The sequence below is a fragment of the Enhydra lutris genome, unplaced genomic scaffold (assembly GCF_002288905.1).
Source record: "Enhydra lutris kenyoni isolate GAN:26980312 unplaced genomic scaffold, ASM228890v2 scaffoldscaffold14, whole genome shotgun sequence".
Taxonomy (NCBI): Eukaryota; Metazoa; Chordata; class Mammalia; order Carnivora; family Mustelidae; genus Enhydra; species Enhydra lutris.
In genome coordinates, this window is record NW_019154098.1 from 49,598,616 (window position 1) to 49,619,982 (window position 21,367).

The window sequence follows — 21,367 nt, forward strand, 5'->3', positions numbered from 1 at the left end:
TACTTCCTCTAAAACAAAAACAGACTTGAGGGGATACATACATCCTGATGTTTACAGCAGCATTATCAACAATAGCCAAATTATGGAACAAGCCAAATGTCCACTGACTGATGAATGGATAAAGAGGAAGTAGTAAATATACACAATATTACTCAGCCATCAAAAAGAGTGAAATCTTGACATCTGTAACAACGTGGATGGAGTTAAGATGGTATTAGGCTGGGTGAAATAAGTCAGTCAGAGAAAGACAAATACCACATGATGTCACTCATATGTGGAATTTAAGAAACAACTGTCCCCAGACGAACAGTGGGGGAAAAGAGAGGCAAACCGGAAAACACTCTTAATTACAGAGAACAAACTGAGGGTTACTGGAGGGGAGGTGGGGGAGAATGGGTTAAGTGGCTGATGGGTATTAAGGTCAGGACTGTTGTGATGAGTGCTGGGTGTTACATGTAAGTGATGAATCACTAAATTCTATACCTGAAACTAATACTATACTTTATGTTAACTAACTGGAATTTAAATAAAAACTTGAAGAAAAAAAAAAAAGGCAACCAAAAAACACTGTGCAGAGTATTTTCTTAAAATAATTATACAAGTAGGGCGCCTGGGTGGCTCAGTGGGTTAAGCCGCTGCCTTCGGCTCGGGTCATGATCTCAGGGTCCTGGGATCGAGTCCCGCATCGGGCTCTCTGCTCAGCAGGGAGCCTGCTTCCCTCTCTCTCTCTCTCTGCCTGCCTCTCCGTCTACTTGTGATCTCTCTCTGTCAAATAAATAAATAAAAATCTTAAAATAAATAAATAAATAAATAAATAAATAAAATTATTATACAAGTATATACATAACAGTAATTTACATAGCTACTCACTAACCTTTTCACCTATTTCTATCTCTCCTCATAGAACCTGTCACTATATGACATTATGTAATAGGTTGTGTATGCAAGGCTCCAGGCTGGTCAGCCTGCTGTTACACATACTTCACAGCATCAGAGGCTTGGCCTCTCTTGGCCCTCTGAACACCCAGGGCCTAAAGTCTGACACAGAAAAGCTCTTAAATACTTACTACTGGAATAATATATAGACACCATTCTCTGAGTGTTTTTTTTTTTTTTATGACTTAAAATATTTAACTTGGTCCATGTCTTGGCTTGTGAGCAGGAATACATTATATATTAGGGGGGGAAAAATAAACATAACCAAGTGTTCCATTTATATAATGAGCTAGGAAGCTCTATTCTAGTTTTATCTCAGGCAAACTGCAAATATTTCCAACTTAACATTCAATAAATATTCAGTAAGCTCTCATGTTGGAGCCCAAAGTTGGGCTCAATCTCACGACCCTGAGATCATGACCTGAGCTGAAATCAAGAGCTGAACACTTAACTGACTGAGCCACCCAGGCATCCCTAGCCAACTGTTTTTAATTTTTCCAAAATAGGGGTTCACTTCCAAATTTCAGTGTTTTTGCTCCTAACAGAATTTATCTTCCTCAAACTTTTTCTATAAAGTGCCAGATAGGAGTATTTTAGGCTATGCAGGTGAAAAGACAAAATCAATAATATTATGTAGGTCCTTACATAGTAAGAGCAAAAACTCCTGTCATGCCCCACCTCATTTTTCCAACAGCTGGTCCAAGAAGAGATTAACTTGCTGAGCTGTTACTCCCAAAGTGAGATTCTACCTCTTGGGGCACAACAGTTGTCACAACTGAGTCCCCAATGTATAAGTGGTAACCAAGGCCTTGGGCAGCAATGATGGAAGAAGGTACTGGTAGGGGGAGGGGTGGTGCAGAGCAAAGGATGATACTCTGGATTGGTCTGGGTGACTCACAGTGACAGCTTACTAGAGCTATACCCATGGATCCTAGAAAAGTGGTGGGCTGGAACTGACAAGAGATCAAAATATCCCAATAGTGGAAATTCATGAATACTTCCCAGTAGGTAAAAGTTACTTGGCTGAATGAGACTTCGCAATAAAATTCTTTAATTTTATGGATCTACATGCTAATTTATAACTGCTACACATCTCTTCAACCGTAATACTCACCTTTCTAGTATTTAGGTATAGTCTCTCTGTCTCACTAGAACATTATATATAAATTTTCAAAATCTGCTACTGAACTAAGACCTTGCTTTAAAAAAAGTAAATGTGGAAGAATTTGGTTAAACGTATTATAATAAAAATTACCACATTTAGTTACTGACTGAATAACTAACTATTGGTTTCAAACTTGGATAATGGAATAGATAGGAAGACCTGCCTTCTCATAAACTACAAAGGACGGTTACCTCATTCTCTTCTCTACTGCTAACCACTGTGTCCACAGACTCCTCACATCAGAACCTGATTACCCTTTAAAGTCTCTCCAATTTAAACAAATAAACAAACTTTAAAATCTCTCCCATTTTATAAAACAAAAACTAACCCTCAGTTCTCTATCTCCTCTTGCACGTTTCCACCAACCAAGCATTCCTTACTCTGTGTGTTCACTGGTAAGAAAGCTTTACATACTAGCTCTCTTTAAATGTTTTCTACACACTTCTAACCCTCCCATTCACCCCATCACAGAGCACTCTGAATACAGCTCTATTTCCCAGAAACTGCTTTGTCAAAGGTCAACAATAAATCATCTCTTTGTTGTTAAATTCAATCGGTGCCTTTCAGTTCTTATCTTACTTGAATTTTTTAGTAGTTTTTGACCTTGTTAATCGTTTCCTCAGAAACATTTACAAGCCAGGGCCTCTGCCCAGTTGCTCACTCACTCAAAATCATTTAATCAGGCACAAATTCACTTATTTAACAAAATTTATTGAGTACCTGCTATGTGGCAGGCATGGTTTTCGGAACGAGAAGTACAGAAATGGACAAAATAAAGCCAGTGGAGAGAAAATGGACAAGACACAACTATACGTCATGTGGTGATTTAAGTGTTATAAAGAAAAATAATGAAAATTATGCTGATTAGAATAACCCTACTCCAAAGTGTTCATGCTGGTTCCACCTATATTAAGTACTGTAACAGGGAAAACTGATCTTCCATCTATAGTGGAAAAAAAATCAGAACGGTGATTGTTGAAAAGGTACTTAGAGAACTTTCTGGGATGATGGTAATATTCAATATCTTGCTAAGGGTTTGGGTTAACCAATTTATGTGTTTGTCAGAACTCATGAAAATGATATAGTTAAGACTTGTGCATTTCCTTCTATGTAAACTCTACCTAAAAAAACTTTAAAAATACTGAACTCTAGGGATGCCTGGGTGGCTCAGTTGGTAAAGAGGCTGCCTTTGGCTCAGGTCATGATCCCACCGTCCTGGGATAGAGTCCCACATTGGGCTCCTTGCTCAGCGGGGAGCCTGCTTCTCCCTCTGCCACTCTGTTTGCCTGTGTGCTTTCTCTCTCTCTCTCTCTCTGACAAATAAATAAATAAAATATTTAAAAATACTGAACTCTAGTTAATGATATACAAGCTGAAGTACTGAGGGGCAAAATGTACTGCTGTCTGCAAATCACTGAACTCCATCCAGGGGTACAGGCCTGTGATTCATCAAACTTACACAATTCACAGCACTCATCGTAGCACATACCCTCCCCATCACTCATCCACCCCATCCCCTCCACCCCCCTCCCCTCCAGCAACCCTCATCTGTCTCCTGAAATTAAGAGTCTCTTATGGTTTGTTTCCCTCTCTGGTTTCAACTTGTTTCACTTTTCCCTCCCTTCCCCTATGATCCTCTGTCTTGTTTCTCAAATTCCTCCTATCAGTGAGGTCATATGATAACTTTCTCTGACTGACATATTTCGCTTAGCGTAACAGCCTTCAGTTCCATCCACACTGTTGCAGGTGGCAAGATTTTTTTGATGGCTGCATAATATTCCACTGTAAAAAATACATCTTCTTTATCTATTCATCTGCTGATGGACATCTAGGCTCTTAAAAGTTAGATGGACAGAGATGAAGACACAGGATAGCAAGCAAACAGTAAAAGGTCAATTACAGAATCTACTGGTAGACATCGGGGTGTTCACTGTCAAATGCTTTAAATTTTTCTATAGGTTTATAAATTTTCCTAGCGAAAAGGTGGGGAAAAATAAGGCAAGGTAAGGGGATGGGTGCAGAGGGGCCTGATTTAACCAGGGGGAACCAGAAAAGGCCTCTGGAGTAAGGTAACATTTGAGCAGAGACCTGAACAAGTCATGCAGGTACCAGAAGAATAACATTCCACACAAAAGTCTGAGCAAATGCAAAGGTCTTTGGGTGAGATAATGCTTGGCCTAACACTTAAGCGTCATCTCCAGACTGAAATACTCTTCTTTCAGAACACTCGTGATTCCACTGGTAATTAGATATACAGCTGAGTAAGTTACAAAGAAAGGAAACACAGGAACTAGGAAAGCTTTCTTTCTTTCTTTTTTTTTTTTTAAAGATTTTATTTATTTATTTGACAGACAGAGATCGCAAGTAGGCAGAGAGACAGGCAGAGAGAGAGAAGGGGAAGCAGGCTCCCCACCGAGCAGAAAGCCTGACGCGGGGCTCGATCCCAGGACTCTGGGATCATGACCTGAGCCAAAGGCAGAGGCTTAACCCACTGAGCCACCCAGGTGACCCCTAGGAAAGATTTCTGAGGAAAGAGAGAAGATGATGTAAATTTGAAAACTGCTAACTTGGACAATTACACAAAGACCTGCCTAAGCCAGAAGAATCAACCTTGGTTCCACTCCTCTAGTCTACTACCTCCTCACAACTAATCATCTTACGAAACTAGCGTCCACCTTAGTGCTAGCTATTTTAAGTTTTCACCTGGATCAAAAGCTTCTACTTTTCTTTGTTTAAAGCAACTTTTTTTTTTTTTAAAGATTTTATTTATTTGAGAGAGAAAGAGCACGCGAGCAAGGGTGAGGAGCAGAGGCAGAGGGAGAGGGACAAGCAGACTCTACACTTAGCACGGAGTCCGATGCAAACCCAGGACCCTGAGATCGTGACCTGAGCTGAAACCGAGAGTCAGATGCTTAACCAACTGAGCCACCCAGGCACCCTTTTTTGATGACAGTTCACAGAATAAGAAATATGTTTTATATAAATATCTCCGTGTATACTAGACTGCTATTTATTTGCAGAATTTATACACACAAACCCACACCAGAAAAACAAACTTTCTGGAAACAATGTTTACTCTTACTACAACTAACACTTCAGTATTTCCTATTCTGGTCTACATTGATTTACTTCAATTATGTGTTCAAATGCTGGCCATAATCTGCTAATGGGGTACAGCCTACAACTTGAAAATCACTTATCTAGGTTACCACAAAAGTCTCCTAACACAAATATCACATATGGTGGCTACAGGCATGGTGAAGCATTTATTTGGACTCCAGAGAATTAAGTTTCTGAGCTTATTATCATTTTAAATCATAATGCCTGCTTCTCTCATTTATAAACCAGCCTGGCTGCTATCCTAACTTGTCTCCTTGACTCCTAAAATCTGTCTGTACCACTGCTAGAATGAACGACCTAACTAAAACGCAAAAAGGACAATGCCACGACCCTGCTTAAAATTCATTATAATGTTCATTCATGGTTTTCAGGAAAATACTCCCACACTCTTAGAAAAGTATACGAAATTCTTCATAGGACTGCTTACTGTTTAGTACTGCATATGTCAACTTCCTCGAATGCTGAACTCAAGCTGTAACAAAATACTATTTCCTGAATTCTACTTACACATTTTTATGGATGCCAGAGATCTGAACATGAGTTGGCTCTACTGAGAATGAAGCCTTTTACCACCAGCACTTACTTACATTATTGCTCTGCTAACTCCTAACCCTCTTTTAGACATCCACTTAACCGTCACCTCTTTCAGAAAGTATTCTTTGATCTCAATAGTGTAGACTACTCCCCTCAAAGATCTCTGGGTATGTTCCCACCCACAGCCTGCTAAACTTAGGTCTAGCCCAGCTTCAACTGTACAGTATAGCTGCTGCTTACTTATCTTTACCCTCCCATCAGACTATGAGGTTCTCAACAGCTTCTTAAATGTACCTGTCACAGTGGCAGAAACATGAAATGAGTATAAATGATTAAGCTGCCAAAGACTGAAAACAAAGAACAAGGAGAGATTTTTGAGAGAGGTCTGAAATGCTGGCAGGAAAAGAGGGGATTTCCAGAAGCAGTTGAAAATGAACTCTGAAAAAGGTCTGGCTCAGACATACAGATTTGATAGTTACATTGATGGGAAAGCATGACCGCCAACAGAGGAAGACAAACATGCAGGCAGAAGAACAAAGGCTAAAAAACCACTATTAGGCAGTAGGCAAAATAAGATGCAGCAGCAAAAACTGAGAAAAACAGTTCAGAAAATAAGACAGGGCCATGAACACAAGGACTATGATGAGAAACAGAGGACAGTAAGATTAAGACCTCTAGCAGTGCAGTTTCCACAGCTCCAAGATGAACCATGCTAACTGCTGAGAGCTGTGCAGGAAAGCACTGCATCCATACGTCTATCACAGCACTGTCCAACTGTACTGCATCTATGGTTATAAGTCTGAGCCACGAGAAATAAACTTTTTGAAGTCAGAGACAAGGAATGATTAAGTCATATTAGTATCATCAAAGCCAAGTAAAGAGTCAAAAAAACCTGTTCAGTAAATCTAGGAGAGATGACCAAATGGAATACACACATAGAATAATTCTTTAAAGGAAATTTGGGGAAGCTAGATATTTTCAATGGGAAAATTTAAAGGGAACTAAGAATTATTAAGCAGCAATGAAAACCCGAGTTTGTTAACAGAGGTAATCAGAGAGTTAGCTGACTTTTCCAGCACTCAGTACTAACTGAAAAAAAGGATGGCTATATTGGGGGCTGGGGAGCAGACCATAAGGGAAGCTAGAGAACTGAGGTAATTATGTAGTATTATGGTCATTCTTCCCTAGAAGTAAAAATAAACCAAGAATCAAATCAAGTGTGTCTTGCACATTAACATTAGGTTTTTTCTTTCCCCTTCATATTGCACATACTTCATTAGTAATTGTTCTCAGTTTTAAATAGTACTTAGTTTGTGGCAAGTAAATTTTATCAATCAGATTCCAACTTTGATTTCAAATTACTAAACAATGGAAAAATTTTATATACATGTTCAACAGTCATATTATTAAAAAGTTGCTATTCAAATGTAAGTCAAACTTCTAAAACATATATTTAACATACCCTGATGGCAAAGTTTCTGTGCTGGTACTTCCAGACTGTTGCCGTACAGGTTCCCCACACCCATCTGGCTGTCTTAATTTGGCTGCCTCAAAAGCAGAATTATTTCCAGAATTAGAGGCAGCAAGGTCTAAAGTACTTCTAGTTTCAGATCCAAATGCTGCACTGTTAGAAAGAATACATTCATTGTTTTCTGAGGATGTCAGTATTTCTTGAACTGGAGGATCTTCAACAGTAGTATTAGTGCAATTTGAAGACAAGGCAGTTTCTTCAGATACTATTGCAGTACCCGTGGTGGAAGCATTATCGGTTGGTGCAGATGAGGATGATTCTCCATTAACTGAAAAGAGAAAAATCAGTAAGACGAACTATCAAAGAATGACAAAGCAAACAATTCACCACTTACACTTATTTGGTACCTAATTTACTCTGAGTAATGTATCAGGTACTGATGAAAATAAAGTAAGATTATATTTTTTCTTGCTCACATTTTAGAGATGAACATATAAATAATAAAAATTTAAGAATAAAGTTGACCCTGGAACAACACAGCTTTGAACTATGTGGGTCCACGTATATGCAGATTTTTTCCAATTAATACAGTACAACTCTTCATGATTTTAACATTTTCTCTACCTTACTGTACTGTAAGAATACAGTATATAAGATATATACAAAATAAGTGTCAATTGACTATTTACGTTACTGGTGAGGCTTGACAGTCAACAATAGACTCTTAGCAGTTAAATCTGTTGGGGGGACTCCGAAGTTATACAAAGACTTTCAATTGGCAGGGTTAAAGGGTGGGGTGATGCTGGTGCTCCAAATCCCTTGTTGCTCAAGGGTCAACTGTGTATATACATACACTAATAGCTTTAACTTAAGGAAAAGAGAAACCAACATGAGTATAACATGTTCTTCCTGCAAATGATCAATTTTCGAAGTCTGCATGGTTTATATAAAAACTTTAAATGATCCCTTTCAATCTCCCTTTTCATATGCAAATGGAGCGAATATCAAACAGGTAGCTGATATAAAAAATGCCAATGGGGGAAATACATAGTGGCATTAATTTAAGTACTATAGGGGACTGCCAGAAAGATCCAGGAATTCATTCTACACTTTCTGAAGAAATGACTCAGTACTGGGATCCACTAATACAATTTTCTTAATATTCTTTTTAAATGTGACTGCTGAATTTCAATTATGTATCACTACTAAAGTGAGCCAAATTAAAACTATAAAGAGAATAGATTATTGGCCAAAATGAAAGAAAATTCCACATAAAATTCTAAATGAAATGGGGGAGGAAGACCTAATTAAGAGTAATGGACTCATCAGGTAGATTTTTAAAGAAAGAAAAATATTTAAACACTGGAAAGGAAATGTATATTAAAGGAATCAAACTATAATTACAAAAAAAAAAAAAAACACCAAGAGAATGAATTAAGTTCTGTCCAAATATGGGGGAGAGAATGGCTTTGGAAGAAAAAAAAAATACAACAAATAAAATATTTATAGTTACCCTGTATCAAACACTGTTAGATAACACAGAGAAATGAAAAGAGAATGTGTACAGAGAGACTAAGTTCTGGTATCCTGTATATGATGCTCACTTAAGAGAATTATTTCATTTAATATTTACTCTTCAACATTACAGAAATTAATTTCCAAAACTGGAAAAGCTTAGCAGTAGTCTCTTCAAAGCAAAATAACACTAAATGGGAAAAGAGGAATAATTGAGAAAAGATAATCCAGCCCAAGGAGAGTCATAAACCTTTATGCATACTAAAACACAGCACACAAAACACAAACTGTTAGCAACAAAGGAAAAAAATGAAATATTAAATAGCACCATTCAGTTGTTCATGGCAGAAACTTCTCTCCTACAGTAATAACTCAACAGTAAGTGCTCTCAGCTCTTCTATTTGGACCACTACCTCCTGGTCCATCATTTTCTGCTTTCAATACCGCAACAGCCTCTTAATTTTAGTCTGCCTGCTTTTTCTTTTGCCCAACAACAACTCATTCTCCAAATGACAGCCCAAAGAAATCATTTCCAAAACATGTAACTGATCTTTCCACTCCCCTACTTAAACACACCAGTGAATTCCTACTACTACCAGAATTCCGAACTCTTTAACCACAGCCTATACAGACTACATTAATCTGCTCCACAGCTACCCTTGATTTCTCACAATGGCCTTCCTTCTGTTCCTTGAATAGAGCAAACCCCTTCCCATTCTGAAGATGCGCACTTGCAGTTCCCATGGTCTCTGAAATATCTCATGACTGGCTTCTCCTCATCATTTAGAGTTAATGCTCAACTCCATCTTCAGAAAGCACTTGAGGCAGTGCATGAGTACCTTACTTAATGCTGTTCCTAACCTGTTTAGTTTCTCTTGTTCTGAAATCGTTTTATGTATTTGTTTTTATTTCTTTTCATTAAACTAAGAGGGTGAAAACTTCATCAGACTTGTTTACTCCTGTATCCCCCAACTATTACAAAAGGCCTGGCATATGAAAACAATAAATATTTGTTGAATCAATAAATTAAAGACAAATCATAGAGGAAGAAATGAACTGAACATATCTCCCTCAAAACTATGCAGATTAAAGAGAGTTAGTAGAAATGTTAAGTACATGAAGATTTAATAACACAATATATCTGACTTAAATTATAGTTAAAAAGTTTCTTACATACATATTCTATCCAAACACTAAAAATTTTTAGAAAAACTGACATGTCAAAGACCAAAAGAAAATCCCTAACTACACAATAAGGAGGCCACATCCTAACTACCATAAAACTAGAAACAAGTAGGATGCCTGGGTGGCTCAGTGGGTCAGGCATCTGCTCAGCAGGAAGCCTGTTTCTCTCTCTGCCTGACATTCCCCATGCTTACGCACGCTCTCTCTCTGATAAATTAAAACAAACTAGAAATAAACAATAAAAATACAACATATTAAAATGTTTACCTAAAGTCTGACATAACTTGCTAAACACTTTTTAAGGGTTATCTTATTGGGTCTTGAAAGAATAATGCTGAGACAGATACCAGCTTTATTCCCATTTTACTAGTGAGAAAACTGATACTTTTACGTCCATAAAAATTATAGTTCTCCCCCAATCCAGAATCAATTTCCTTAAACAATAAACTACTGAGTTAAAGAGGAAGTAGTAATGAAATTATAAACTTTAGGGAAATTAAGGGCAATGAAAACACTTGAATCAAATGCTAGTGGACAAAGCCAAAGAAGTATCCAAAGATACAAGAAAGAATGGCAATAAATGAGCTTAACAGTCAATTCCAAAGCCAGGCAGGAAAAGTGGTACAAGGAATTAAAAGAACAGTAAAACAGATCAGAATTTCCAAATTTACCTGCTAAGAATCAGTTGAGACCTTGCTGAAACTATAGATCTCAGTTCCCATTCTAGACTTAATGGATTTCTGGGGGAAGTCTCTAAGGAAGGGTCTGAGAATCTGTATTTTTTTTTTTTTTGAAGATTTTATTTATGTATTTGACAGAGAGAGATCACAAGTAGGCAGAAAGGCAGGCAGAGAGAGAGAGGGGGAAACAGGCTCCCCACTGAGCAGAGAGCCTGATGCTGGGCTCCATCCCAGGACCCTGAGCTCTCGACCAGAGCTGAAGGCAGAGGATTTTACCCACTGAGCCACCCAGGTGACCCTGAGAATCTCTATTTTTAACAAATGCTTCAGATGACTCTCACCAGTAAATTTGGAGAAACCATTAAGTATACCTTTCTGAGTTTTATAAAGAAAACCATGGTATGAATAACATTAGGAATGCCACAAACAGCTTTATATCAGTAAGTCTCAAATATATAAACTACAGGGCACCTGGCTGGCTCAGTTGGTAGAGCATGCACCTCTTGACTCCTGAGCCCCACTTTGAGTGCAAACATTGCTTTAAAAAGAAAAAAAAAAAATCTTAAAAAAAAAAAAAAAAAAAAAAATTTTAAAAAAAAAAAAAAAAAGCTAAGCTTTGAAATACATTAACTAAATCAAAAGAAAGAAAAATTGAAAAGACTCCTCATAGGGCACCTGGCTGGCTCAGTAGTGGGGCATGTGACTCAATCTCAGAGTTTGAGCTTGAGCCACACAGTGGATACAGTGATTACTTAAAAATAAAATCCTTAAAAAGAAAAGAAAAAAGAAAAAGACTCATCACAACAGAAATGAAAAAGGTGATATAAGATCTAATATTATTCCACCAAAGAGCACAAGACTCACTTGAGTTTTCTAAGAAAATTCTATGTACCCTTCAATGAACAGATCACTCCCATGTTACTTAAAATAGTACATTAGGGGGGCACCTGGGTGGCTCAGTGAGCTAAAGCCTCTCTGCCTTTGACTCAGGTCATGATCTCAGAGTCCTTGGATCAAGCCCCACATGGGGCTCTCTGCTCAGCAGGGACCCTGCTTCCCCCTCTCTCTCTGCCTGCCTCTCTGCCTACTTGTGACCTCTCTCCTGTCAAATAAATAAAATCTTTTGAACAATAAATAAATAAATAAATAAATAAATAAATAAATAAAAATAAGATAGTACATTAGGGAAGAAAAAGAAAAATTCAGTTTCTTAATTTATTATGGGGGAGTAATACAACTCTAAGGTTGAAACTAAATAAATTAAAAGATGGTTCAATATTAGGAAATTATGTTAGGAAATCAACTATGTTATTAACACATTAAAAAAAAAGCCACATGACTATTTTCAATACAAACAAAAAAGCATCCAATAAAACCTTGATAAAACACCTGATAAGAGGAATCAAAGAGAATTAGTAATCTTGGTTATCCATCAGAAACCCACAGTAAGCATCATATATTAAGACACTAGGAGAATTTAAGACATTAGGAGAATTTCCATTAAGGTCAGGAACAAACCAAAATCAGAAACAACAAAGAGGATCATAATCACCACTCTAATACTGCTGGGAAAAAATATTGGAAATAAAATGATGAAACTCATTCACAGAGGTTAAGTTTATTTGGAACACTACAAGAATCAACTGAAAAACTCTTAGTACCATTTGACCAAAAGATTTTAACACAATAACCCTATGCAAGTTCAACATTAAAATTACACTCAAGACCTACCTAAACAAAACCAGAAAACATTACTAAGAGACATTTTAAAACACAGAATGGATGGAGAGAGACATAATCTTCCCTGGATGGGAAGATTCAGCACTGTTAAAAAAAAAAAAAAAAAATACTAATAACAATTAACTCCTTAAAATGCAAATACTGGTAAGGAAGGAGAGCAAGAGGAATTCTCATTCATTGCTAGTGGGAAAACAAAAAGGTAGAGCCACTCTGGAAGACAGTTTTGCAGTTTCTTACAAAAATAACCAAACTCTTATTATATAATCCAGCAGTCACAGTCCTCAGTGCAGTTAAAGTAGAAAATTTATGTCCACACAAAAACCTGCACATCAATGTTTATATCAGCTCTCTATGTAACTGCCAAAACCTAGAAGCAACCAAGATGATAAGCAAATTAGAGTATATCCACACAACAGTATTATTCAGCAGTCCCAGAAATAAGGTATCAAGCAATGAAAAGATATGAAGGACGCTGAAGTGCATATTGCTAAGTGAAAGAAGAATCCTAACTATGTGACATTCTGAAAAAGGCTGAACTATAGAGACATTAAAAAGATGAGTGGTTCCTAGGAGTGTGGGGAAAGGGATAAACAGGTGGTGCACAGGGAATCTGGGGAATGGTAAAACAATTCTGTATGATACTGTACTGGTGGGTACATGACAGCATTTCTTTTCTTTGCTTTATTTATTTTTAAAGTAGGCTCCATGCCCCAGGGTGGAGCCTAACACAGGGCATGAGCTCACTACCCTGATATGAAGACTTGAGGTGAGATCAAGAGTTGAGCATTTAACCCACTGAGCTACCCAAGGGCCCCAACAACATGCATTTCTTAAATGTCACAAAACCCATATAACACAAAGTGTGAGCCTTGATGTAAACTATGGGCTCTAGTTCATAATAATGTATTTATACTGGTTCATTAATTATAACATATATACCACAGTAATGCAAAATGTTAATAGGGACAATTCTGAGTAGGCATATCTTTGATTGGAGAAATTATTTTTGATATATATCTGTGGTTCTCAACTGCAGACAAATTTGTCCGCCACTCCAAAGACATTTTAGCAATGTCACAGCTAGGGGAAAGAGAGGATATTACTAGCGTCTAGTGGGTATACGTCAGGAATGTGCAATACATTAGACAGCCACCCACAACACAGAATTATCTGGCCCAAGAGGTCTTAAGCCCGATAGGGCTTAAGTTGAGCAACTGTGATGTGTATGTAAAGAGCCGCAAGCAGTGCCCTGCAAAATAAACATCTGTCTACACTAGCTGCGAAATAAATACCTGTCAACAAAAGATGAAAGGATGAGTGAAAGGACAAACTACCAAAAAGGCAAAAAGGAAAGGGAAGGCAGAGAGAGAAACAGAGGGAGGGAAGTCAGGATCATAGGCTCTTTGCTCATGAAAGAATGTGGAAAATTTTATGTAAGCTAGTATTTAAAAATGTGTGACAGGTAGGATAGAAGTTCATGCAAAGCATTTCCTTCTCTACAGATATAAGACCATACCAACTGACTTGGGTGTTTTGTTTTTTTTTAAGTTTTTGTACATTTTTTAAAAAAGATTTTATTTATTTGTTTATTTCTTTATTTAGTGAGAGAGAGAGAGAGTACGGGGTGGTGGGGGGGAGCCAGAGAGAGAGGGAAACCCAAGCAGACCACAGGCTAAGTGCAGACAAGGGCTCAATTCTAGGACCCTGAAACCACCACCAGAGCAGAAATCAAGAGTCGAATGTTCAACCAACTGACTGAGTCGCCCAGGTGCCACCCACTAACTTGGTTTCTTAATGAATGCATCCCAATCCTTACTTTCAGCTGTTATAACATTTTGTTTACAAGACATATCACCCTACTTTCCCATTTAATCCTTGAGAAGTTTCTCTTGTCTTTTATGATAGGCCCCTCTCAAAGCACCATGCATCTGTCCTTACTATAACTGTTCAAGGGAAGTAGAAAAAGGCAGAAATGCTGGAGTACTTGAGTATCATTTTTAGTCCCTTTTAAAGGCGTGACAAAGAACTGCTTCTATATATGAACCTTAAGTTTCTTTGAAGTCAATTCATGCAAATGTTCGAGGGGGCCTTTAGGGATGATGTGGTTCTTTATCTTGACTGCAGTGGCAGCTCCATGAAGCCAGACATGATAAACTGCACAAAACTAAAGGCACACACAATGCAAATATAACTGGTGAAATGCAGATTTTGTCAATGCCAATTTCCTGATTTTAATACTGTATCATAGTTATATACTGTATGTTAACATTGGGGGAGGCTGGTGAAAGGAACATGGGACCTCCCTGTACATTTCTTGGCAACTTTCTGTAATTATCCCAAAAACTATAAACAAAGTTTAACAAACGTAAAATCAGTTAGTTCTGCCTGAAACTTACCATACTGAGCACTGATCTATTTTATTAATAAGAGAATAATTATGTATTAGAATAAGTCATTTTGCACTAGAAGTTTTGGGACAGTGGGAAGTTGAGAAGAAAACTATTTTTCTTAAGTACCTACCACCATTCAAAGACTATGGCAGATATTTTAGAATATCTCATTTACCGTTTGAAAAAAATCCTACCAGGTAGTTAATTATTACCTCCTTTTTATAAATGGAAGAGCTAAACTTTGATAGGAAATTTGTCCAAGATCACACAGTTAACACATTAAATGATAGACCTGGGATTTGAACAAAGTCCTATTAGAAGCAGAATCTAATCTTTTCAATCATGACTGCTTCCTTTCCTAGCTTAAAATAACTAATATTTACAGCAACTAAACTTACAAATGGACCCTGTTAATCAAAACCCAAACGAACAGGAGGGAGGAAAAAAAATCCCCCCCAAAAGTCCTCTTGTATAATACCATCTCCGGTAAAATGAAATTATTTGTCTTAAAACTCCTTAGTACAGGCCCACAATCCCTTATCTGAAAACCCTGGGGCCGAGTGTATTCCAGAATCTGTAAGTTTTCAGAATTTAGAAAATTAATATGGCACATTTGTTCTATATTACATTACTATGTGAGGAGATTTTGGGGGCTACACATTGTCATCACACAGTAATATTTCTGTGGCAAAATAGAGAGATACACCACGCATGATAAACTATGAATACCTTCAAAACAGTTCTAGTCATTTTGCCATCAAAGGAGTTTACCAAAACATCCTGTTGGTTTTAAAGATTTTAGGACTTCGAACTGTAACTAAGGGATTAAAACATGTAACATGTTATACACAGAATATGCACACTCCTACTCCGTACCCACACTCCAACATGAACACTGATTTTAAAGTTCTAGATTAAAAAAGGAATACATTTTTGCACTGATGTCTTAAAGACTGCTACCCCATTCCTTGAGAAGTACCTGAATTCATCCTCCTAAGAGATGACTGATCACACAAAACACACTGGCAGAATGGTTGCTACCAACAGAGGAGGTTCCGGAAGTCTTTGTAAACTGGCCAATAGAATGATGACAGATGGGATTGTTTTGTCAGATGCCACCAATTATCAGAGGAGGTGAAAACACAGTCACTAAGTTGGATAAGGGAATATTATTTGAAGCCTATCATAGTATGAAAGATGAACAGTACAACTTTGCGACACTATAAAAATCACACACATCAAAGTGAAGCAGAGGGCAGAGAGCTGAGAGAGCTCTTCTACTCCCTAGCTGTTATCTCTCTGTGCCTCAGTTCCTCCTGGGAGAAAGGGAAAGACTTTAGTATCTATTTCAATTATTATGGTGAGCACTAAATCAGTAAACAGACATACAGTGTTTAGAACATATATAGCACAAATATTAGAGATTATGATTGTCCTATGTTTCCTAGCATTTAATGTGAATGTTGTGGCAATTACTTACAATGGAGCCTTCAATTCTAGTTCCTTATGTGTTTTAACTTCACCTTGAAATTTCAGGCAAGGATAAATAAGAGAAGAATGGGCCTAAAATTAACTGACAAGCTGTGGAATATATATATATGAATGGAATATATATATATATTCATATATATATATATGAATGATCCTTATTTATATCTCTGGGGAGATATAAATATCCCCAGCTTCTAATATTATAGCAATGGGGGTGGGGATCCTCGGTAAGTATTCCCTCCTTTTGCATCAGCATCTGAATATACCCAAACACTAAACTATGCAACTAACCAGTGGTCAATAGATATTTTCACCAATCTACTCAAACAGCTAAATATTTTAGGAAGAAAAGCTAACTTACCAAATTCCACAGAGTTTAAATGGAGGATGATGACAAGAATGAAACATAGTGGTGATACAAGCCTTTCTGAAATGAGCATTCATCATTCTTGTATATTTCATGAATCAGGAGTGAACTTAGTAAGTAACTGGCCCTTTATCGAATTACTTCCAGAAATACCTGTGGTATAAGCCTAAGAATCTAATTATAATATAAGTGCATGCTTAGTGAAATGTACTATTACTTCTAAACTGAATATGTATTTGGAATACCCTCCTAAATAATCTGGAAAAATTGAAATTATTCAAAAATATTTCAGGTATTGTGATCTTTAAATTCCTAGCATAGAACTAAAGATTAAGAAAGAATATACAGTAGGAAGTGTAGGCACAGGTTCATAAAGTTTTAGTTTTCATTTAAACAACACATTATAGGAGCGCCTGGGTGGCTCAGCCCCTGGATGTCTGCCTTTGGCTCGGGTCATGGTCCCAGGGTCCTGAGATTGAGCCCCACATCAGGCTCCCTGATCAGTGGGAAGCCTGCTTCTCTCTCTTCCACTCCCCCTGCTTATGTTCTCTCTCTCACTGTCTCTGTCAAATAAATAAAATCTTTAAAAAACCCCAAAAACAATGAGTCATAAATCACCATGCTTACCAGTGTCACTGGCGGGCTCACACGTGAGTGGTTTTGGAGCTGGTGTGGTTTTGGGTCTGGCAGCAACCTGAGACGGAGATGAAGGTGTGCTGTCTCCATTAACTACATATGAACAGCGTGAGTTTTGAACTAGAGTGCTTGTGGGTGCATGATTATCTGCTCCACTAGTACCTTCAACAGCCAACCTTAAAAAAAAAAAAAAAAAAAAAAGATGCTTTCTTTAACAAGTAAAATTAAATAACTTTCCATCAGAATTGTCATTAAGAAAGATTTACCAAATTCTTAATATTCAAATAAAGTGAAAGGTAAGAAGAGTAATGAACAAATGATATAGCATGCTTTTATTACATTAAAGTTTGCATTATTTTCAGTTCCAAGTGTATCCACACTGGCAGGTAACTGTACACTCAGATACACAAATACACTAAATCAAAATGAATTCAGTCCCTCACAGTAATGATCAAGTCATACATTTTAAATATTTAAGTCTAAGATTAATCTTTTTTTTTTTTTTAAATGCTCTAAAAGTATTTTCGAAAAGCTTATGGAACTTTAAAAAATCAATTCCAGGGGCGCCTGGGTGGCTCAGTGGGTTAAAGCCTCTGCCTTTGGCTCAGGTCATGGTCTCGGGGTCCTGGGATCAGCCCCGCATCAGGCTCTCTGCTCGGTGGGGAGCCTGCTTCCTCCTCTCTCTCAGCCTGCCTCTCTGCCTACTTGTGATCTCTGTCTGTCAAATAAATAAAGTCTTTAAAAAAAAAAAATCAATTCCAACCTATTATAATTTTTAGAATCCTGGAAAATAAACTGAAAGGTCTTCAAATATTGATTAAAAATTACAATGTACTGGCACTAAAATAATGAGCACTTGAGAATCAGAAAAGCTAAATATTATACTGCAGAGTTAGAAGGATCTATAGTACATATATGAACTGCAAATAAATAAATAAATCTCCAGTTACAAAATCGAACATTTTAAATCTTACTGGCAGTGGACAGGGAGTTGGGCGGTATCACATAAGTTAACCGTTTCTCCAAATACACAGGCTATCCTATATGCACCCCCTCCACAAAGCAACCTTAATGTTTTTTAAAAAGACATAAATCAGGAACACCTGGGTGGCTCAGTAAGTTGAATGTCTGCCTTCAGCTCAGGTCATGGTTCTGAGATCCTAGGATCAAGCCGCCCCGCACTGGGCTCCCTGCTCTGTGGGGAGCCTGCTTTTACTTTTCTCTCTGCCTTCACTTGTGCTCTATCAAATAAATAAAATCTTTAAATAAATAAATCAGATCAGATCATGTCCCTAAGCCCTGCCCATAATCTATCTCAAATCTCTTTCTCTCCAAGGTTCCCCCTGGCTCACCTCGCAGCAGATATACTATGTATCAATTTTACTGAGTATGAAAACATGCTGTAAAGTCTTCAAATGTTTATGAAAAATTATTAGACATAGGCAGTAATATTATAATGATTACAGGATTATCAAAAAAAGGTTAAATATTATATTCTAGAGCTGGAAGAATTTGTAGAGCATAAATTAACTAAAAATAAACTCATGGTCTTTGCACTTGCTATGCCCTCTACCTAGAATAATGCTCTTCTGTCAGAACTCTGCATGGATAGTACATTTTTGGCTTTTTAATTGTAGCTCAAATGACATTTCTTTAGAGATGATTCCCCTGACATATCTCTTTAAAATAGGTTCTCTTCCATTCCTGTCACCTTGTCCTATTTCAAGGACTTCACAGTTCTTATCACTATCTCCAATTAGTTAATTTATTTCTTCACTTGTTTACTCTCTACTTTATCCCACCAGAATGCAATTTCACCGGAACAGGGCCAGTACAAACATGTAAAAAGTATCTGATGAAAAATTAACAAATGAATAAATGCCACTCTCCCTTCCTTTGTCACTTATATATCTGGAAGGGGAGGTCTTCAGGAAGTTTGGACAGGTGAAGTCTGAAGGAAGCTCCCAAGTGATTCCTACGATTTGCACAGCCCTCCCCGCCACTCAGCAAGAATCAGTGACCCAGGAGTCTAAGTAAAAAGAACTCATGTGAAGTTCTCCTGGTGCTGTAGATCTAATCTTTCCTTCAAAATGTCTTACTATATGCAGTAAACAACATTAGGTTTCAGACTGGTGGTGATTCAAGCTCCTTTACCCATCTAAAATTGTATTTCAAAAATTATAAAAACAGATGTGATTATAGATACACACACAAAAAATTTTAATCTACCTAATTTTTTCACCCTTTTAGTTCTTAATTTCCTCATATGCTAAGTAAATATATTTATTTAAGCCAAGTATATTTTCAGAAGATATATTCATCTGTTCAAGTGCTCTATAAGAAATTCAGGAATAATGATGTTAGTAATTCTGTGTATTAATAGAAGCAACACTTTGTCATACACCAGTGTTTTTTTTTAAAGTATTCCTTTTTTTTTTTTTTTTTTGAAGATTTTATTTATTTGAGAGAGAGAGAAAGAGAGAGAGCACAAGCCAGGGGAGAGGGAGAAGCAGGCTCCCCACTGAGCAGGGAGCCCAATGTGGGGTTTGATCCCAGGATCCGGGGATCATGACTTGAGTCAAAGGCAGATGCTTAACTAACTGAGCCACCCAGGTGCCCTATTTATTTATTTTTTTTAAAGATTTTATTTATTTGTCAGAGAGAGAGAGCACAAGCAGAGTGAACAGCAGGCTGAGGGAAAAGCAGGTTCCCTGCTGAGCAAGGAGCCTGATGAGGGACTTGATCCCAGGACCCTTGGGCTCATGACCTGAGCTGAAGGGAGACGCTTAACCGACTGAGCCACCCAGGTATCTGGGTGACGCTTAACCGACTGAGCCACTGAAACCTAATGTTGTTTACTGCATATAGTAAGACATTTTGATACCTGGGTGGCTCAGTCGGTTAAGCGTCACCCAGTTTTTTATTAACTGTCATCAAATGTGAATGCAAGGGAGTTTCTGAGATGGCAGGGTGAGTTCTGAGGAAAAAACTATAATCTGTGGAGCATGTATCTTATAGTGATCTACAGGAAGTAGACAATTGAGACAGCAAAAAGATATCCATTTTCCACATTATCTGAGTCTATCTATTTACTGATAAAAATATGCCTAAATACAGATTTTAAGAAGCCATTACCAATAAAAAAGAATGAAGGACTGATACATACTACAACATGGATGAACCTTATGCTAATTAAGAACAGCCAGTAAGAGAAGGCGACATATTGTATGAATCTATTCTTAAGAAATGGCCAGAATAGTCAAAGCCACTTGGGACAGAAAATAGATTAGTGGTGCCAGGAGATGGGAGGAGAGAGGAACGAGGAGAGATAGCTCATGAGTACAGTCTCTTTTTGAGGGTGATGAGAATTTCTGAAATTAGATAGTGGTGATGTACCAAAATCTACTGAAGTATATATTTTAAAAGGGTAAACCTTTTGGTGTATGTATTGTATCTCAATGAAGTTCTTATTTCTTTAAAAACTACTTTAAAAAAAAAAAAAACTACTTTAAAAACTATTATTTCTTTAAAAATTTTTACAAGAATTCAAACAAATGACAAGTTTAGATAGAAATTTTAAATTCTATGGCAAACCCTAAACTAAGGTTAAAATGTAAAACTTTGTATTATGGAAAATGTTACATTACCTTGCCACAAATACTAAAATAAAATATTCTACCTGGAGGTTGGTCTTGTTGAAGGGTCTCCATTTTCATGTAAGGCATCACCATTTTGCTGTATTTCTACTGAACAACAAGAAAACAAGCAAGCAGGTTTTTATATACGTCTTGCTGGGGTTTTTTCCTCTTCAAATTTTAAGAACACATAAAATTATCTTACTGGTTGGAGATGAGCTGCAGTTTGTTAGATTTTCTTGCTCAATCACCAGTCCATCGAGCACAACTGTTAATTCACCAGTTTGCACTATGCCATTCTTGTTTTCCAAAGAAAGTTTTAATTGTTCTTTCACTCTTTCCACTAGGGAAAAAAAAATCTTAAGTTAAAAGCTTTTGCCACATCCAAAATGATGTGTTAGAAATCAAAACTACACATCAAGAATTACTCTAGTTCAGTACTTGATGGCTACATGTGGGAAGAATTATTCCACTTTTATCTGTAGACCCTTCTATATGATAT

At 37.2% G+C, this 21,367-nt stretch overlaps 1 protein-coding gene across 4 annotated transcripts in view; it reads right to left on the reverse strand.

Annotated features, from left to right (window-relative positions):
- LOC111146529 (WW domain containing E3 ubiquitin protein ligase 1) overlaps positions 1 to 21,367 on the reverse strand; it is a 115,162-nt gene that overhangs the window by 39,296 nt on the left and 54,499 nt on the right. For 3 of the 4 annotated variants that reach the window (XM_022502089.1, XM_022502088.1, XM_022502090.1), the window contains 4 exons: positions 21,071 to 21,208; positions 20,910 to 20,976; positions 17,222 to 17,406; positions 7,218 to 7,554 (listed from right to left, as the gene is read on the reverse strand). In XM_022502089.1, the coding sequence (XP_022357797.1) occupies positions 7,218 to 7,554; positions 17,222 to 17,406; positions 20,910 to 20,976; positions 21,071 to 21,208 (727 nt within the window). The remainder of the gene's footprint in view (positions 1 to 7,217; positions 7,555 to 17,221; positions 17,407 to 20,909; positions 20,977 to 21,070; positions 21,209 to 21,367) is intronic. The other variant, XM_022502091.1, reaches the window with a different exon arrangement.